At 41.3% G+C, this 18,401-nt stretch overlaps 2 protein-coding genes across 2 annotated transcripts; one reads left to right on the forward strand and one right to left on the reverse strand.

The window, feature by feature from the left end:
• Positions 1-1,926: 1,926 nt before the first annotated feature.
• nudt2 (nudix (nucleoside diphosphate linked moiety X)-type motif 2) lies at positions 1,927-4,347 on the forward strand. Its single transcript, XM_049019792.1, has 3 exons — positions 1,927-2,043; positions 2,809-2,962; positions 3,852-4,347. The coding sequence occupies exons 2-3, from the start codon at positions 2,839-2,841 to the stop codon at positions 4,181-4,183; spliced, it is 456 nt and encodes a 151-aa protein (XP_048875749.1). The 5' UTR covers positions 1,927-2,043; positions 2,809-2,838; the 3' UTR covers positions 4,184-4,347.
• ube2r2 (ubiquitin-conjugating enzyme E2R 2) lies at positions 4,281-16,976 on the reverse strand. Its single transcript, XM_049019791.1, has 6 exons — positions 16,891-16,976; positions 15,266-15,452; positions 8,827-8,913; positions 8,454-8,551; positions 8,174-8,308; positions 4,281-8,086 (listed from the first exon to the last, which is right to left on the reverse strand). The coding sequence occupies exons 2-6, from the start codon at positions 15,440-15,442 to the stop codon at positions 7,834-7,836; spliced, it is 750 nt and encodes a 249-aa protein (XP_048875748.1). The 5' UTR covers positions 15,443-15,452; positions 16,891-16,976; the 3' UTR covers positions 4,281-7,833.
• Positions 16,977-18,401: the final 1,425 nt, after the last annotated feature.

Consider the following 18,401-nt stretch of genomic DNA (forward strand, 5'->3'; position numbering starts at 1 on the left):
TGACGCATCACCGGATGTACCTTGAAGGGTGAAATTTTCTTTTTTTTATCCTGCAATAATTTAGTTATAAGCCATGTTACATTTTTTTTCTCGATTTCTTCGGCACATTTCTCAAGTGACAGTTAATACTTGGAAAACAGATAGCACGAGTCTCTGTTGTGGTAGGAGGATCCACCGGACCAATAATGCCATTGCTGACTGGGTATAGACCAGTGATTACATGTAGAAGTCAGTGCTGATCATATTAAAAGTACTAACTTCTGCGTATAGAGTATACATTTATTGTAAGGAAAAAGTAACACTGCAGCAATGTAGAGAGAGACGGCGCAAAACTAAATATCAACTAGCCGAAACGAGAGTGGATCACTGGAGTTTTATTTAAAATTCATCAGACCTATGTGGTCAAAAACAGTATCTAATATAACGGACGGAAAATTTAAGATGAATGGTTCACTCTAGGGGAGTAGTTAGAGATGAATGGATAGAGGGGCTGAATCTTTATTGCGGGGGCTGATTGCAAACTATTCATGACTTAAGCCAATAAATGCGCATATTTTGGCAAAAAAAAAAACTGTTCCAACGACAGTATAAGAACTTATTCCTAACGTCTTATGTATAAGTGAAAGTATGACATTTAGAGTCTCAGAAATCAACTTCCTAGTTGTCTTTGAGGAACTACATATGGTCCATCTGGACAAGTAAAAAATTGATATCTCCAGATGAAGTATATTAATCTTTTTAAAAGAAAAAAAGTTTAGAAATTGAACTGCTGTAATACCAGATACACGTGACTTTTGTAGTCGTCAATAATTGGATGATTCTTAATTGCTGAGAAATGTGTGTGTATCATCTTGATGTGCACACAGTAAAGAGCCACATGAAAGAAACTGTAGTGGATTTGTTTTTATTTCATTTATTGTGGTGGTTGTGTGTGATTGGTAAAAAAATGGTTTATTGCACTGATATCCCAGAGAACTCTGAGGTCTGCAAGATCGATGGTTTGTTCTAGCTCCTAGCAAAAAGTAGTATTCTTGAAGCTCATGTTATTAAGCATGCTTGAGTATACGTATAGCAAGTATACTACGGATCATGTACTTGTAATGTACTAGAAAGTATACCAATTTAATACTTCTTCGGACATTTTTAAGTTTATAAAAGTATATACTTTATAAGGTCATTTTAATTTTATAAAAGTATACTTTCAAGTATACAAGTACACTCATCTATATACTACTAGTGTAGGTATGTCCTTCCATCCATCCATCCATCCATCCATTTTCCAAACCGCTTATCCTCCTGGGTCGCGAACCTATCTCGGACACTATGGGCACGAGGCAGGGAACAACCCAGTACATGGGGGCAGCCCATCGCAGGGTACAATCACACACGCACACATGCACTCCTTCCAGCAATTTAGTAACTCCAATAAGCCTCAGCATGTCTTCGGACTGTGGGACTGTTAGATGACAAACCAGCAATTTGGTGGAACTATCCTTTAATTCTACAAGGTTTATGTTGGGAAAAACGCATATACTGTAGATAGCTCGACATGCTGTTGCTTTACCAATGTGTTCAGCATATCCTATATTATACAACAGACTTCCTGCAGGGAAAAAACTGTGGGTAATGCAGCAATACAATAAAGCGTGTGAAGATGTAAGTGCAAATCTACGGTGTGTGATATTTCAAAATAAGAGCCTGAAACCGAGCGTTCAAATAAATAAGAAACTTTAAACAAATTAAATTAAGTTAAATTAAATGTTACTGGTCCGAGGAGAACATTAGAATACTGAATAAGTCATGGACCGGGATAAGAAATCTCGGTTTCTGGAACGGAAAGTGATCCGGTTCTTCGATAGAAAATCGGAGATGTAACCACTCAAAACGCGTAAGCAGATGTGGTGTTACACTTAAAAGTGGTCGGTGGTGAAACATGGGGTCTTGAAATGTGTAACACCGGAAGTAACAGCTAAACGGAATGCAAGCGGGCCCTGGTTACGAACGAGATTCGTTCCATAAAGTCCGTCTTTAGGTCATTTGTAGGTAAGTCGGAACAGGTTCATACGATTCTTGGCCTTAGTCTTAGTGTATAGTATATATTTACAGTACTGTAGCGTACCTCAAGCTCACGAACCGATGAAACCGCACAGTGTGCGTGCACTCGTTATTACGAACTTAGAATATATATAATAGATATTATTCCGTCTGTTCGTAAGTATGAGTTGTCCGTAAGTCGGACGTTCTTAACCCAGGGACTGCCTGTGAACTGTTGTTTTGCCAATGCAGTTGGCAAGTTCACTTCGTTGCGAAAAAAGAAAACTCAGTGATTTGGTTCCTAAAATTGTGTGAATAATCCTTTGCGCACAATGCAGAGTAATACTTTCAACTTAGGCAACACATCGGCAGTGTTTATAACGCGGAGTCACTCACATATCAAAGATTGTGGGTTTAATTTGGATCCTAGCTCTGTGCGTTAAGTTTGTATCTGCTCTCTGTGCTTACCTGGGTTACATCCAACAGTCCAAAAACATGTTGTTTAGGTACAACTTCCTTTAGTGTCTACTTAAGAGAACCTCATGGCCAGGAAACAGGGCTCAGTTATATGCAGAAGTCTTATTTGGCAGGGAAACGCAGTTGGATCCAACTGGAGAAATTCCCTGCTCATTGATCCCGTCTACTTTGAAGGACGGCAGCTCCTTGCATCACCAGTATGAGATGTTTTCTGAAAAGACACGGTACCTGATGTCCCATGCTACATGTTAAATTTAATATTTTGGGCTGTCTTTGTACTCCTCCATTTCTTCGCAGAGAACATCTGCTTTGACCTCAGAACTTCCCATGGCTCTACGGGCTTGCGGATTCATCATATTCCGGCGGCTGAGTCAGTTTCATTCTCCTGATAACATCCAGTACCTTCTTCTACAAACCTCATATGGACAGCATCACTGGACTCCACCAAAAGGTACACATGGTATTAATATATATGTTTATGCTTTCCTTCAGTGTCGTGCCAAATATAAGATCGAGTAATTATATTCATAACTTAATACAGTCATGTACCGCTCAGTGATGGACCACATATATGACTACGGTCCCATAAGATTGTAATGCTTTGTGATGTCATGGTGCAGTGTACTAGTCATGTGTTTGTAGGGATGCTGGTGTAAATGACCCTACTGCACAACTGCAGTCGTATAATATTACAGCACATACATTTATAGCACAAAATTATGCACAGTACATAATACTTTATCATTATCAAAATGATTGGTTTATATATTTACTACACTGTTTTTTATTATCGTTTAGGCTATACGATATAGCCTTGGCGTGTAGTAGACTATACCATCTAGGTTTGTGTAAGTACACTCTGATCTTTGCACGACGACGAAATTGCTTGACGATGTATTTATTAGAATGTATCCTCACTGTTAAGCAAAGCATGACTGTAACCAACTAGCCCACTTATATTAATATCTGCTTCAACGCTTTGTGGAGCACTGCCAGCCTTCTATTACAAATGAGCAGAGTTGGGTAATTCAGGTCCAGAGAGTAGAGGCCCAGACCAAGATTTTGTTTCAACCAACCAGTTGAACATAAAGCGTCAGAGTCACAGAGTACTCAACTGGTTGGTTGAAACAAAATCCTGGTCTGGAATTTTACTCTCTGAACCCGAATTACCCAACTCTGAAAGCTGGTGACACTGGATTCCACTTAATTCAATTCACAGATGCTGTTAAGTTACTATGTGCAAGCCAAAATGTGAATTTCTAAGGTATTCCCCAGCAGGTTAGAGGGATGACGCATTACCTCAGGTAAGACAGCATCTATCCTTGCTCTTCTCACCTCAGGGCATGTTGACCCAGGAGAAGATGACTTGACAACTGCCCTGCGAGAGACTGAGGAGGAGGCGGGGTTGAGGGCAGGGCAGCTGAGCATTATTAGCAGCTTCCTGAAGGAGCTGCACTACAAAGTTAAAGGCAGGGACAAGGTGGTCCTGTACTGGCTGGCTGAGCTGAAGGACCCAGACACACAAGTGACCCTGTCTAAGGAGCATCAAGACTATTGCTGGGCAGGACTGGAAGAAGCCTGTGATTTGGCGAAGTACAAAGAGATGCAGGAGTCTCTGCGCGATGCACAGCGTTTCTTGACGGCAGAAGGAATTAGTCATAATAATCAGTAATTCTAAAATGCCTACTGTTCTCCATGTCTGTCGATGCATTTAGTGCAATGGATTTCCCCGTCATCTCTTGAGAGGATGTAAAAAAAAAACAGTTAACAATAGTACAGCATACTTTATTTCACATTGTTATTCATGAGTAAGACAGAAAAAAAACCTACATGGAGGAGTGCTACTTGAATCTTACAGGAATTTTAGATGAAACTATCAACCGAGAGAGAGACAATGTGACAACCAAAATGACTTCAATTAAAACCAATGGAAAAAAAGTAGGTGGTGTGAAACATTTTTTTTTTCCCCCTTAAAGGTGTGTATTAGTCAAGCGCACAAAATTCTGTCTGTTCCTTTCGGTGTTTCATCTTATTTTAGAACCTCCTGTTAAAACTAAGGATATACACACACTTGCATACCATTATAAAGATTAAAGGAAAATAATTCAAAGAAAAACCGTAGCCAGACCAGTTATCCCCCAGATCATACAGAAATTGACAGCACTGGAGTGAGGCGTCTCACAACTGAGTGAAATGTGACTGGGAGACACGCTCACTACTGCCTGCATCAATTAACCTTGAAACTTAAGCAATATGCTATTTATGTTTTATTAAGGAAATACACTAATTTGTTTGAATAAATATATTCATTAAACCAGCTGTAAAATAGTCTTCATTTACAAAAGCTGGAAACATTGTGTAACATATCTTGCCAAATGCCAAAAATACTGTTGCAATAAGGGCACACGGGAGGGCCTTTATAGTACATACAAAATGTATGTACCTTAATAATATATACCAGGCCAATCAGTCGATTCATAAGCTCATTGTTGTTATAAGGGCTCTAAATAGTCCAAAACAAAACTGATGCTGTATTCTGATAAGGCAGCTATCATGTTTAAGCCTCCTGTGTGTGCTGAGCAGCAAATTAGCCATAATCTGCATGTTTCATTGAGCAGATTGTTCATTCCATTCGTGTGAACACAATCACGCTGGAGCATAATTCTGTCTTTCAGTACAGCTTGTTGCAGATTTATATTCTTTTGCGTTATTAATCTACAGTATAATACTGGCATAAAAGATATTCAACATGGTGGAATACAGAACTTCTTTAAATTAAGTACTGCTTTTTAAATACTGCTTTGCATGAAATGAATGTCACCACTAATTTCACTAAATCACTAGGCCATTAAAAAAAAAAAATCACAACATTATTAAACTGTCCTTACGCCTGCAAGATCTGAACTTTTTAAAACGTATAATAACCAAGTACATCTGTGTGGGGGCAGACTGGTTCCCATATCATGGCTCAGCAAGTCATTTGGTATGATGAACAACAGCATTCACATTTACAAAATCCTTCCATAAAAAAAAAGTTCATTTAAACATTGAATGAAACCACTTGAAATTGGAGTACTGTCAATTTTGGTCTGTGAATCAAAGACAAAACAGGGATCGATGGCTTACATTGTTAAAAAGTTTAAACATGCCATTCATTCTGGTTGACCGAAACTACATGAGACTGAACCGAAATACAGACTCAATAAAATTATTTTCAGCTCAATCAAATGAAAACTGGTAATAATTTATGAACTGCTGTTAGCGTGTAAATCTTTTACTTTTAATGTCAAGGTTTCCAGAATACTTTGCCAATCACCAGAAAACATTATACAAGTTCATTCAGTGATCAAATCACAAAATTCTAATCGTTTGGATTCATTTTTGGTTGGCCTCCAACTTATATTCACTATGTATTTCTAGAAACGGAAAAAAGAAACACTTTGAAAAATCTAAATGATTGTATTTTTAAGTGAATCAGTCACACTAATTTCTTAATTTCACAACACTACAAGAACACAAATCAAATTAAACAGGAAAAAGTAGAAATAATAATAAAAAAAAAAAAAAAAACCCATCAGAACTTTTCACCAGATATCTTCCCGGTGCTGCTTTCGCAGAGTGTCCTTCATCCGTTAACGTGCTCTGATTTTGCAGAAAGAAAACACGCTTTTAAATGGATGCCAGTGGACAGCAGCAGAGGTTTTCAATAAAAACAGTCTCTGCTTCCTGCTATAATTGTTTTGACAGTGTGTTTTATCTCAGTAAGGTGGATGACTGCCCAGAGGAGTCCAGCCCCCACACCTCTCTCCAAGTGCTGAGCAGGCAGGCTGGACAAACGCCAGGTGCATGTCCACCTCGGGGGCAGCTGACTGCATCCTGAAAGTGCACCTTGTCACACTCGCAGACAGAATGGGCAAAGGTCTCACACTCGTGTTCAAATGCATAGGCTCCCACAAGCACTGTCTGTCCTGTGGGTTTATGTCTTGTCCTTGGGCTACATCATAACATCAATGCAAACACAGAAGAAATTTCTCTTGATTTGATTCTGTTCAGTCTCCTTTTTAAACCATGAAATCCCACAGTTCGTGGACCGATCACAGGGGCTGAGGCTCAGCCTGGTTGAGGTCTACAGTAAAAGTGACTCCAAAAATTTCTATGCAATTTACAAGTTATGATTGGAGCAGAAACACAAAAGAAATACAAGTTTCAAACATGCAGTGATTCTTCCTTGGCATTTTTCACATAGGTGGTGCAGGGAGCAGAGAACCCCCCCCCCCCCGAGAACGAAGGGCACACGTTGGCTTCTGCAGGTAACTTTTTCCATGTGTGCGTGTACATGCTGTGTGTTTGCGTGAAGGCTGTGGGAATGGGGGTGAAAATCATCCAGCATCTGGCTGGCTCTTCAGTCTCTCTCACACACAGGCACAATATAGTGTGGATCAAGCATACACCCGGGTTCAGAAGTAGCGTGGTCTCTGGGATTTGAAAGGTTGGTTCTCCTGATTTGTGCCTGCAAAAAAAAAATACTGCTTTGGGGGGGGGGGGTGGTGCTGGGGTCGTGGTATGGGGGGAGGGGGTCTCTTTCTGCCTGGTGACTGAGCAGCCTGAACACCTAACCCTTATAGACCTATCCACTACACACAAATTACACTTTAGAATGGAGCTTTTGGTTAAATGAACAGCAGCCCGGATTCTAATGCACTAAGACAGTTACACTTCATTCACAAACACTTCCATGTCTTTCAATAATAATTTTATATCTCTGTCCTGTGTTTATTAAAAAATAGAGTACTGTTCTCTGTCCCTTGGAGAAAAACTACCATAAACTGATTGTGGGGGTAACTAAACATTCTGCCAGCTCAGGAAGAAACAGATGAGAATGTAGGAAGCTGCTGGATGGTGCAGAGTTCAGGCTAATCTGTTATTGGTCCTGAACTGAAAGTATTAACTGTCAGACATCAAAACACAAAGCTCCCACGGTCTGGCGTACATTCTCATCCCTCGGCAAAAGCAACGCACCCGAGACAAGGAAGAGACAGAGCAGGAACACAGCTGAGAGTGACGCTCTCACTAGTGCAGAGACCCTGAGGCATGTAGGTGGGCAGTGGGACCGTATGGCTAGAGATGGAGGTGGGGAGAGCGGAGGGGCATGGATCTGGGCTATGCTGGTGAATCTGCAAGTGAGGAAACACTAAGAGCAACTTAAAAGGAGGAGGATCTGACATTGTCGAGAGAGTCCATGTGTCTGCTGTGAGCGAGTGTGACCATTTAACAGAAAAACAACAGCGCTGATGTGCAGAGGCTGGTGGCTGAGGAGGTGGGTCACGACTCCTCATTGCCAGAGTCTTCTTCGTCATCATAGTAGTCAGGCCCTGCATCCCCACCCACGCCGCCTGCCTCTGCATCCTCATCCTCCTCTTCCTCCTCCACGTCATCATCATACAGGTCGTCGTACAGCAGATCGGAACTGCTGTCATGGGAAGGCACTTTGGTCTGGACGCAGTACTCGGCCAGGGTGGTGGGAACATGGACGCCGTCCCTCTCGGCCTCAGCTTTGGTGGCCAGCACCTGCTTCCTGTGCAAGGGAGGGGGGGGGGTCAAATAGCATGTTGTGCAATGGAATTCCCTGCAATGGTTTAAGTACAACCCTCTTAAAATCTACCTTATTATTTCAGCGTACTCCTTGTCTTTGCCTTTGCTGTCCCTCCACTTGCGAAACATGACTGAGGCATCTACGTTGGCCGGGGAGAAGGTGTTGGGCTCATTCAGCAGAGAGATCACACTCAGAAGGATGGTCCTGAACACACACATAGACACACACACACACACACACACACGCACACACACACATACATAGCAGCAGACCGAAAACAGCCATCAATACCAACATTCCTTATCACCACGAGCTTACGGTCAGCGTTTAGTCACTCCACTCGGCCTACCTGACGTTCTGTGTGGGATTCCACCTCTCAGACGGCAGTTCCCCGCTCTGAGGGTCGTCTACAGGTGGGTGTAAGATTGAAATGCACACGTCGCCATTCTGTCGAAAACAGTCTCCGTCAGAAACAGACACACAAACACGTTCAAAAGTCAAAGAGGTTAAGAACAGCACAGCACAGCAGTGCATAGAACACCCAACAAGAGCAAAAAAACTCAAACATGGACAGACAAATAATTAATAGCTGCAGTACCGTCAGTGATAAGGGTTAACATTTTCTGGAAGCAGTAAGCTGGATGGCTCATATTCTCTGCATGAATACATCTGAGCCTTTTCTCCAGTGTATTACTAGTTCATCAGCAATGAAGGCACCTTACCTCGTAAATATTGGGATGCCACATCTTGGTGAGGAACCGAAATGTAGGTGGAGAGTAAGGATAGTCTATGGGGAACTTGATGTGAGCCTACAAGAGATGAGAAAACCACAGTATGAAATATGAAGAAAATGCATTATACAGCATTAAATAATATCAGGTGGCGGAAAAACCGGCAAACTCTCTATGCTGCAGAATCCATAACACATAGAGTACTGGAATAGGGATGTGGTGTCAGTGGAATTCGTGAGCTGGGGGGGGGGGGGGGGGAGGTGGGCAGGGGCTATGCATGCATGCAGTGTTTGAGTGGTCAGCTAAATGAGTGCTGTGCTGGGGATAGTACAGCTAAGATCTCCTTCTCCATGGAACTGAATCATTGAGGATCTCGGTTCAGCAAGCAGCCGTCCCACTGGGGGGAGGCTGAAAGTTAGTTTGATGTGTTAATAGATGTGAATGTGTGAACTTTTCCAAAAATATTAAAAATATAAACATTTACAGTGAGTGTGTGTGTGTATACTGTGTATCTTAGGCAGTCAAAAGAAATATTTAAAGATATATACTTACTAGCCAGATAAATATGTGCTCAGAACAAAAACAATGCACCTTAAAACATCTGACAATTAAGGATAAGAAGATAAATTACATAATATATAAATTCCTGTCAGTTTATCTACATTGCAAACACAAGCTAACAATCTCATTGCAATGCGTGGTGTCAGAGCAATGGTATGTGTGCAATGACATATAGATATTCATTCAACGACGTTCATTCAAACTTTTTTGGGTGAAGTATGCATGCATTTGGGCACAGATACCAATAGCACCAGCAAGCACACAGAGACGGTCCATGCTTTCATACACTATGAAACGGATATCTGCCACATCCATAAATTCATAAATCTTATGAGGCAAAACGTCCGAAAGTGGGAAACCTTAGAATGCTAATGGAACAGATTTGAATAAGACAAGGGCAGCTCTCAGAACTGAAAGGGGGGGGAAGCAGAGCAGGATAGTAGCTTCCCGACTGGCTAGACATGCGGGATACTGCAGCCTTGGCAGCACCCAATACACATTATGATGAACATTAAAAGCTCAAGGGAAACTTTACCATGGGTATAAAGAACATAGCAGCATACACCTACTGTTTGCATTTATATATTTGCATATTAAACTATGACTTAAAGAGATGACCTGCAAATGCACCTACAGCGATCGGCATCTTCGTAACGCAAAACACAGGTAATGACAAAGCGCCTTTTAAGGGATCAGACTCTTAAATGAATGACGTGATAAAATGAAAATGCAGGACTGCAGCTCGATTGAAAACAAATCACAAAGGCACGACAAGGCAGCACCCTAAACGGGAAGCCAGATGCAGAAAAGCTAAGCATGAAATCATACACAAGCTACGCACTGTGAGGCTCACGGCTGCCTTACCAACCGAGATCTGAGGCAAAGAGTGAGTGCCTGAGTGGCCTTACATGTCTATCTACTGAGCTATCGCTATTACGCCAATGGTTATTAGGATCAGATAACTGTTGATTGTAGGGCTATCATGATATCAGATTTTCACTACAAGATTATCGTGGTCAAAAGAAATCACGATAACATTATAATCCCCGAAACCTAGGGCTTTAGATAACGGGCATACCAACATATTTACGTCCGGCAAAATCTCTTGGAAGGCCGGCTATTCGATATGGTATATGGACATTTAGTTATACCCACAATTTGGTAAGCAGATTAATAGTACACCTTGATGCTGAAAAGTTAGTAAATGTTATAAATTTGCCATAACGTTATGCTTTTAAAACTGACAGAACTCAAAAATGATTTTAAAAAATAAGTGTTATAAAGACCTACTAAAACATACTGGCCATGCTGATAAAATCCCTCTGATTGGTTTGTCAGATTTCATTTCTGATGGTGCTGAAGTGCTTTAGAAGGCATGAGCAATGAAGCAATGCCATAGCAGATGCAGATATATATCCATCCATCCATTTTCCAAACCGCTTATCCTACCGGGTCGCGGGGGGTCCGGAGCCTATCCCGGAAGCAATGGGCACGAGGCAGGGAACAACCCAGGATGGGGGGCCAGCCCATCGCAGGGCACACTCACACACCAGTCACTCACACATGCACTTCTATAGACAATTTAGCAACTCCAATTAGCCTCAGCGTGTTTTTGGACTGTGGGGGGGAACCGGAGTACCCGGAGGAAACCCCACGACGACATGGGGAGAACATGCAAACTCCACACACGTGACCCAGGCGGAGACTCGAACCCAGGTCCCAGAGGTGTGAGGCAACAGTGCTAACCACTGCATCACCATGCCGCCCCTGCAGATGTATATATTATATATAAAATAATAAATAAATAGAAAAATAAAAAAAACACTAACATAGTTATATTTAAACTATGTGACAAAGTTCATTCATAATATATTCATATATACAAACAAACACTTCTACACCAAAACATTATTATTGCAGTTTCAGAGATGCTCCGAGTCGTCTGGCCATAATGATCTGGTTCGCCGAACCATTGGAGTAATGGAGTAATGACATTGGACTAATTCGCCGAACCCTGTCCATTTCTTCTGCATTCGACATGTCAGCTATAATTAATAGAATATTATATTTTCTTACAGTCTAACACACCCCAGACCTTGACACACACCATTTTTATGAGGTAGTCAACATTATTTGCTTCATGTGGGAATTCTCATAACGTTTTGGCTCATTGCAGTACATTGTGTAAGAATGCACATAGGCATTAGAAACAAATACACAAATCCCTAAAGTCGTCTCATACATAACAGAAACAAACTTTTAACAGTACCACTTTACAATAAGGCTCCCCTTTGACACTTATAAATGGCAGTAACTCATTAATAAGAAGAAAACTGTGGTATAACTTGTTTATAATTGTCTAGTAATGATTTATAAAGTGTTACAACCTAATTAATAACCTGTTCATGAACCATTTATAATCCCTTTATAAGGGTAGCCTCGTTGTAAAGGGGCACCCTTTTACCATAATTAATGCAACTGTTAATGCTAAGGACTAAGAGCTGAATAACGCTACACAAACCTTGTGTTAACACCAATTTAAATAGAACGAGCACTGTAAAAGCATTACCTCTAATTGCAACAAACCAATGAAGTGAAGCACCAGCAATAAAATGACAAGTAATGTTACAGAACAAACCTTAATAACAGAACACAAGCAATGCTTTACGGTGGAAAACGTAATAGTGCAACCAAACTATTAGCGTCTTCCCAGTACACCTGATTAATGTTAGCATACAAGCCTTATGAACCTCCCACTGCACTTGGGGGCAAATCCAAGGAAACCTCTGCACAAGAAAAGGCCCAACCAGTACTGCCATTAAACCTAATCAGAGCTGATATAAAAACCATTCCACCTGGAAGAGAAAGGGATTTATAATTTCCTCTGTCCTTCTTCGCTTTCTGCTCTCACACATAAAAATGTCCTTGGAGATGCCATTTATACCCCGGCAGAGTTATAAATAGGCGTGTGGTGCATTTGGATGACACTAGCCGAGAAAAAGGGTCCAGACACCGGGAGCAAACTAACAGGGCTTCGGAACCAGGCACTGGACTGAGGCTGGTGCCTCTGTATATAATGTATATAGGCCTGTTAAACACAGTTCACAAACACCACTCGAACCAAATATACCATCTGATCCCTTTACTCATTCAAGACAGAGCCATAAGGCAAACAAAAGAAACAGCGCTAATGTAAATTTAAAAAGCACAATTTAAAAGTGAAAAACTGCAAAAGGAATATCAAATGCATATTAATATAAATAATGGACCTATAATGCTTAAATCTGGATAACTACAAGTCTAACTACAAGTCCCCCCACTGAATGTTTCAGATGCCGGCTCACTTGGTTTCTCTGCCCTTTGTCATCAGCAGATTCCCCTTTTCTCGTAATCATTCATTGGCAAAGGCCCTTACTAGGCCCACTAAAGCAACAGGCATGAAGAAATCAGACCAATGCTATATTTTGCAGTAAACAATTCACCATATGCTTTGTGGTTGTTTACGGCCATAAGTGCTCAACTTCGCATTTTAATGATTATAACTCCACACAAAAATGCTAAATTAGTTAAATCAATGCAGAGCCTCTGATATAGTATAATGTATCTAAATTTTTATATATATATATATATATATATATATAAAATTTAGATACATTATACTATATCGCAATAAGCACAAAGGAGGAATCAATGCAGGACAGGCCAAAGCCCAATGCAAAGTGCATTCACTCTCATACATACGGTCAATTTAGAAACATCATTTCACTTAAGCTGCATGTTTTGAGCCTGTGAGAGCAAATCTGGAAGATCCGGTGTGAGCACATGGGGAGGACATGCAAACTCCATACACACAAAGCGAAAGGCATTATCCACTGTACTATCATACACCATCAACTAGGTCTGCAAGATCCATCCATTTTCTGTAACTGCTTGTCCTATTCAGAGAGACTCCGGACCCTCTGCCAATCTCGGTGGTCATGGGCACAAGGCAAAGAACAATCCAGAATGGGGCACATACTCATATCATTCACTTATGCATGCACACTTACAGACAATTAGGTAACTCTAATTAACCTCATGCATGTTTTTGGACTGTGGGTGTGAGGGGGGGGTGCAGAACTTGGAGAAAACCTCACGATGACTTAGGGAGAACAGGCAAACTCCACACACAGGGAGCCATGGCGCTAAACCCTGGTTCCAGAGGTTAGTGGCAACAGTGCTAACCACTGTTCCATCATGTTGCCCCATGATGTGCAAAGATATCCACACTGTATGTTACGCGGCTGCAACTGTCACATTGTTAGAACCATGTTATTCATCTAACCAGAGAATATCAATGATATGCTGAAACATGTTTACTCTGCCATAGGAAACAAAACAAGCTTTGCAATTTCACAGATGGTTCCTATTCAAAATCATCTAGTATGTGTTTTTTTTTTTTTTTTAAATCAGTCGAAAATTTACCGCTGCTGTATTTGCATGCACTCTCCAAGCCAATCATAATCACCATCATCAGTGTCGCACATTTGTCAGAAATGTAACAAAACTGACTGAACAGGGGAAAAGTGAACGATAACCGATCATCAAAAGACATTCGTTTTCCGCTGAATGGAAATATTTTGGATTCCACAGAGACAATATTGAGCAAAAGCATGACAGCTCTGAAAGTAACCAAGTATTACTAATTCAACCTGCACTTTCAAAGAATTCATTCTCATCAGCATCACCAATACAATCAAGCTGTATGTGATGAAAGACGAGAGAGTCCCACAGAGGAGAAGCCTGAAAGCAGCATGGACATTAGCATAAGAGCCCCATATGCTCGAACTCACCAACATCTGTAATTTATTGTAATATGCCTGTCCACATTATAAAAAAAAACATGAAATTCAGAAAAATGCAGAGATGAGACCTTTTAGTTCCCCTTAGCATTATTTCCTCAATGAGCAAGGGGTTATCGATTCCACTTCAGTCTTGACAGAGCTGATCAACAGAGTTTTAACAAGGCTGAGTCATCAATGGTTGAGTCTAACAACAAAAATAAATACACAGGATATCAGCTCTTGTTATTTCCAGGTGCTAGAGCAGAGGTAGGAAACCATGATCCTGAAGTGACGGTATCCAGCAGGTTACCTATCCTACCTGGACTCTGATGAACCACACCTGATCTCAGGCAGATAGTAACTCATCTGGTAGGGCAAAAAACCTGCTGGATACTGGCACTGCAGGATCAGGGCTGCCTACTCTCGTGCTAGAGCATAAGACAAAAGGCTCACGTATGCCTGTAACCTCTACTCCGGTTCTGAAAAGATGAAAGATGGGAAGTTCAGTTTGTTAAATTATTCTGTTTTGCCAGTGATGTGTAAGAAATAAATAATTAACAGCCCTATAAAGTGAATGATTCCAGCTGATATAAAGGCAAGTTGTATAATCTGACCCAACACACAGGGAAGCAGGAGGATGGGGGGGGGGGAAGCATGTACCCCCCAATATTTAATTTAGCTTCAAAACACAGAACATTTCATTTAAATTATTAAACTGAGCCCCAGCCCTCACAATATCCTCTTCTACAGCACTGCCAACACATTACTTTTGGGGGCAATTTAAAGCAACATTTCCAGATCATTTCACCTTTCACCAATATTCTCTGCCACCTCACTTTTCCATGAGCCACTAAGAGTTTTGCCACTCTTTTCCATCAGCATGTCCACACCTTCCCATCATAACCCCATTTCCTTCTATTCTCATGCCAGCCCATTCAATATTAGTTTGTCACAATCAGTGGACCCACATGGCAAGTTAATTTTCCTGCCCATTGAGTAAGGTCATCCGAGTCATGTACCTGTCTGCCACCCCAGCATCAACTCACCTTGAAGTAGCCGCCTTCATAAAGTGTGTTAGGGGGTCCAAAGATGGCCACTTCCCAGTTGTACAAGTCAGACTCCTCCACCAATGTGATGCGAAAGCCTTCCACTGGCTCCTCTTGGAGGGATTTCAGCTCCAGCATAAGGGCCTTCTGGGAACTGGGCATCTGCTGCTGTGCCATGTTGATGATGCTGGGCAGGAGCGATGCAAGGACAGCGAGGCTGAAGAGGTGCCGGCCTTTTCAAGAGATTATCTTAACTAACTTGTAATCTCTAAAAACGCGAGGGCCACTTAAAAGAGATCTATGGTGGATCCACGTAGTCAAGTGTGACTGCTAACCTATTTGATTTACTAGTTAAATATTAATATAAGGTATTTTAGAGAAATGTCCATTAGTCACTGAAAAGAACAGTTAAGTAACTCATCCCTTCTTCTACACGCTTACAAAACTCTCCTCGATACACAATAAATAAATCAGAGACAAGTCCTTCACTCAGCAAGGTTCAAATGACAGCTGGGGGCTTTATAGCTTGCACATTGCTACAATACAACAGATAAGCAGCACGACTGGTCGGTACAATATGTATATTGCCTTCTTTGAATTTTAAAGGCTCTATTACATACTTATCTGGAGTAAAAGCTTAATTTAAAGTACTTTCGATAGGGGAAAGGATCGTCTGTCACAGCGTTAAAGGTGGTACTGAAGCCACCAAAGATCAAATAATCCAAAGCCTTTAAAAAAAATCAAAAATACAATATCTGAGGATATTTCAATTAACAACTAAATATTCTCAATTAAAATCTCACTAATAATCACTGCCGATTCATGACACACTACGTTTACATTGACACTATCCAAACAAAGGCAGAGAAAATCGGCATGTAGCTGTAAACTGAACTGCAATTTCTTTTCTTTTTTGCAACCGAGATGTATAAATTGTTGAATTAATAATTATTAATTGCTGAATTAGGCAGTGGCCGTGGCTAGACGAGTTCGCTAGCTAATAGCATCGACAGGCTAACAAAACGCCGGAGGTGAAGTCCGGCGCTGGCAGCAAAGCCAAACTTAGTTCAGACAAGTCGAGCTATCGGGCCGCGATAAACCAGCGGCGTCGGTCTTACTCTCCGCGCTTTACCCCCGGCTACCTGCACCTCTATTCCAAAGCAAACGAGCTGACAAACGCGGACACCGTGTCCCGGCTATCGGCTCCGCTCGCTTGCCGCCTCGCTGTCGCTGTAATACCCGCGGAGGGAGGTGTAGTCAGGGAGGGGGGGTAGCGGGTGTTGTCTTTCAGTCCTTCCAGAAAATTATCCCCTCCTTCAGCCCTCTTAAGCTGGCCACAATTGTTTCTACTTCTATCGGTTGTATTTTATATTTCCCTGAAGCTGTCCCTGTCCGTCTGTTAGAAGCGGCCCCCGTGTTGGGGATACATTGTATCCGTCCTCCTCTCGATATCCCCTCGCCCCCGTTTCGGCTAATCCGCCACTTGTTTATATGTGTTTATGAGCTCCGTGCGCTTCTCTTATCCGCTCCCCACACCCTCTTCCAGCGGACAGCGAAGTACTTTCATCCAAACGGTGAAAAATTCAACGCAAATGTCTCTCTCGGCCGTTTTGTGTCTTTATTACCGCTTCCTGCTGACACTGCGCTTGTCCGCCCGCCTCTCGCCTACACGCCGCTGCGTAGCCGCTCCTCGCCGCGTCGCAGGGTCATGTCCAGCGGCCTTATTTACCCCGCCCGCTTTACTTGCTCTCTACTGTCTAATGTGCCAGTTACACTTTTTTTTGCATTCTTATTCTCAGTTGACGTATTTTCTTTCGGATATATAAGAATTTTAGTTCGGTAGAACTAGTTAGTGGCTTGGGTTTCTCAGCAGAACTGTATCGTGACTATTACCCTTGGGTTAAATAAGTATGGAACTGGATTCTGCATCACATATCCTGTAATAATCCTGTATTCAGTAATGTCAAATCTTTCTCATTTTCACATGATCATTGTTAGAAGGCACAGAAATCCAGAATCTAGCCAAAGAACTCGAACTTCACACTCAGATTACCACAACTGCCTGTCATTCTGCCACCATTCTGTGTGAGGACTTTGCTCTCCTTAGGTTGCAGCAGTTTCCTCCAGGTACTCCAGTTACCTCTGACAGTCCATGGACATACAGTTAGGTGAACTGGCATATCTAAATTACCCATAATGTGCGAGTAAATGAGGGTGTGTATGTGTGACTGTTTGCCCCGCAAAGGACTGGAAGTCCCATCCACAGTGCACCCCTACCTTGCCGAGTATAGACTCTGCATGACCTTGTACTCAGTAAGCTGCTGGATTGCTGTGTATCAATATACATATGGACTATTCTATTAACCATGTTTCATTACATGATTTTTTGACTAATAGTGCTAGTTGTTATAATTGCCTTCCATTCCCGTGTCTGATGTGTACTTCATATTGGGCAAGCCAGTAAAAAATTGAATATTTGTAAAACTTGAAAGTTAATCACCACTGTAGTTCTTATGCCGAAGTCATAGAATTGAGTTCAACTATTAAGAATATTGGTACTTAAACAGGGATGCACCTTCAAATAGAGCTGTTGCCTGTCTTCAAAGCACAATACTATATTTATAATTGCCTCAAATTATTATTGTTTACCAGGGATGTGTATTTGATAAGCAGCTGGAAGATGGATGGATAAATGATGATTGTCGTTAATGGCCAGAAGGAGGCACCCACCTGTAAATCTACTGCAATTTATTGTTTCCTAGCATAATAGTATATTTAACAATGCAACGTACAGTCCATTAAAGCAACAGACATAAAATGTGTTTTAATTCTCCATAAATGTAGACGGAGGAAAAGGTTAATCCAATCTATACTTTTAAGTCCGCTGTGAAGTCCGCATAAGATACGTATTTTCAAGAGTACAGTTTCAGAATGTTTATTAATTGTACTGAATAATGGTTTGAAAGGTTGCCTTAGAATAATGGTATGAGCTAACTATTTCAACATTAATTAAATATTTGCCATTTATTGTTACCAGAGTCTGCTGGGCACATTAAGAATCTCATTGCATTAAATGCATATGACAGTACAACTTAATATAACACGAAATACATAACTTGTATAAAATAGCGACCAC

Source organism: Brienomyrus brachyistius, chromosome 7 (genome assembly GCF_023856365.1).
Source record: "Brienomyrus brachyistius isolate T26 chromosome 7, BBRACH_0.4, whole genome shotgun sequence".
Lineage (NCBI taxonomy): Eukaryota > Metazoa > Chordata > Actinopteri > Osteoglossiformes > Mormyridae > Brienomyrus > Brienomyrus brachyistius.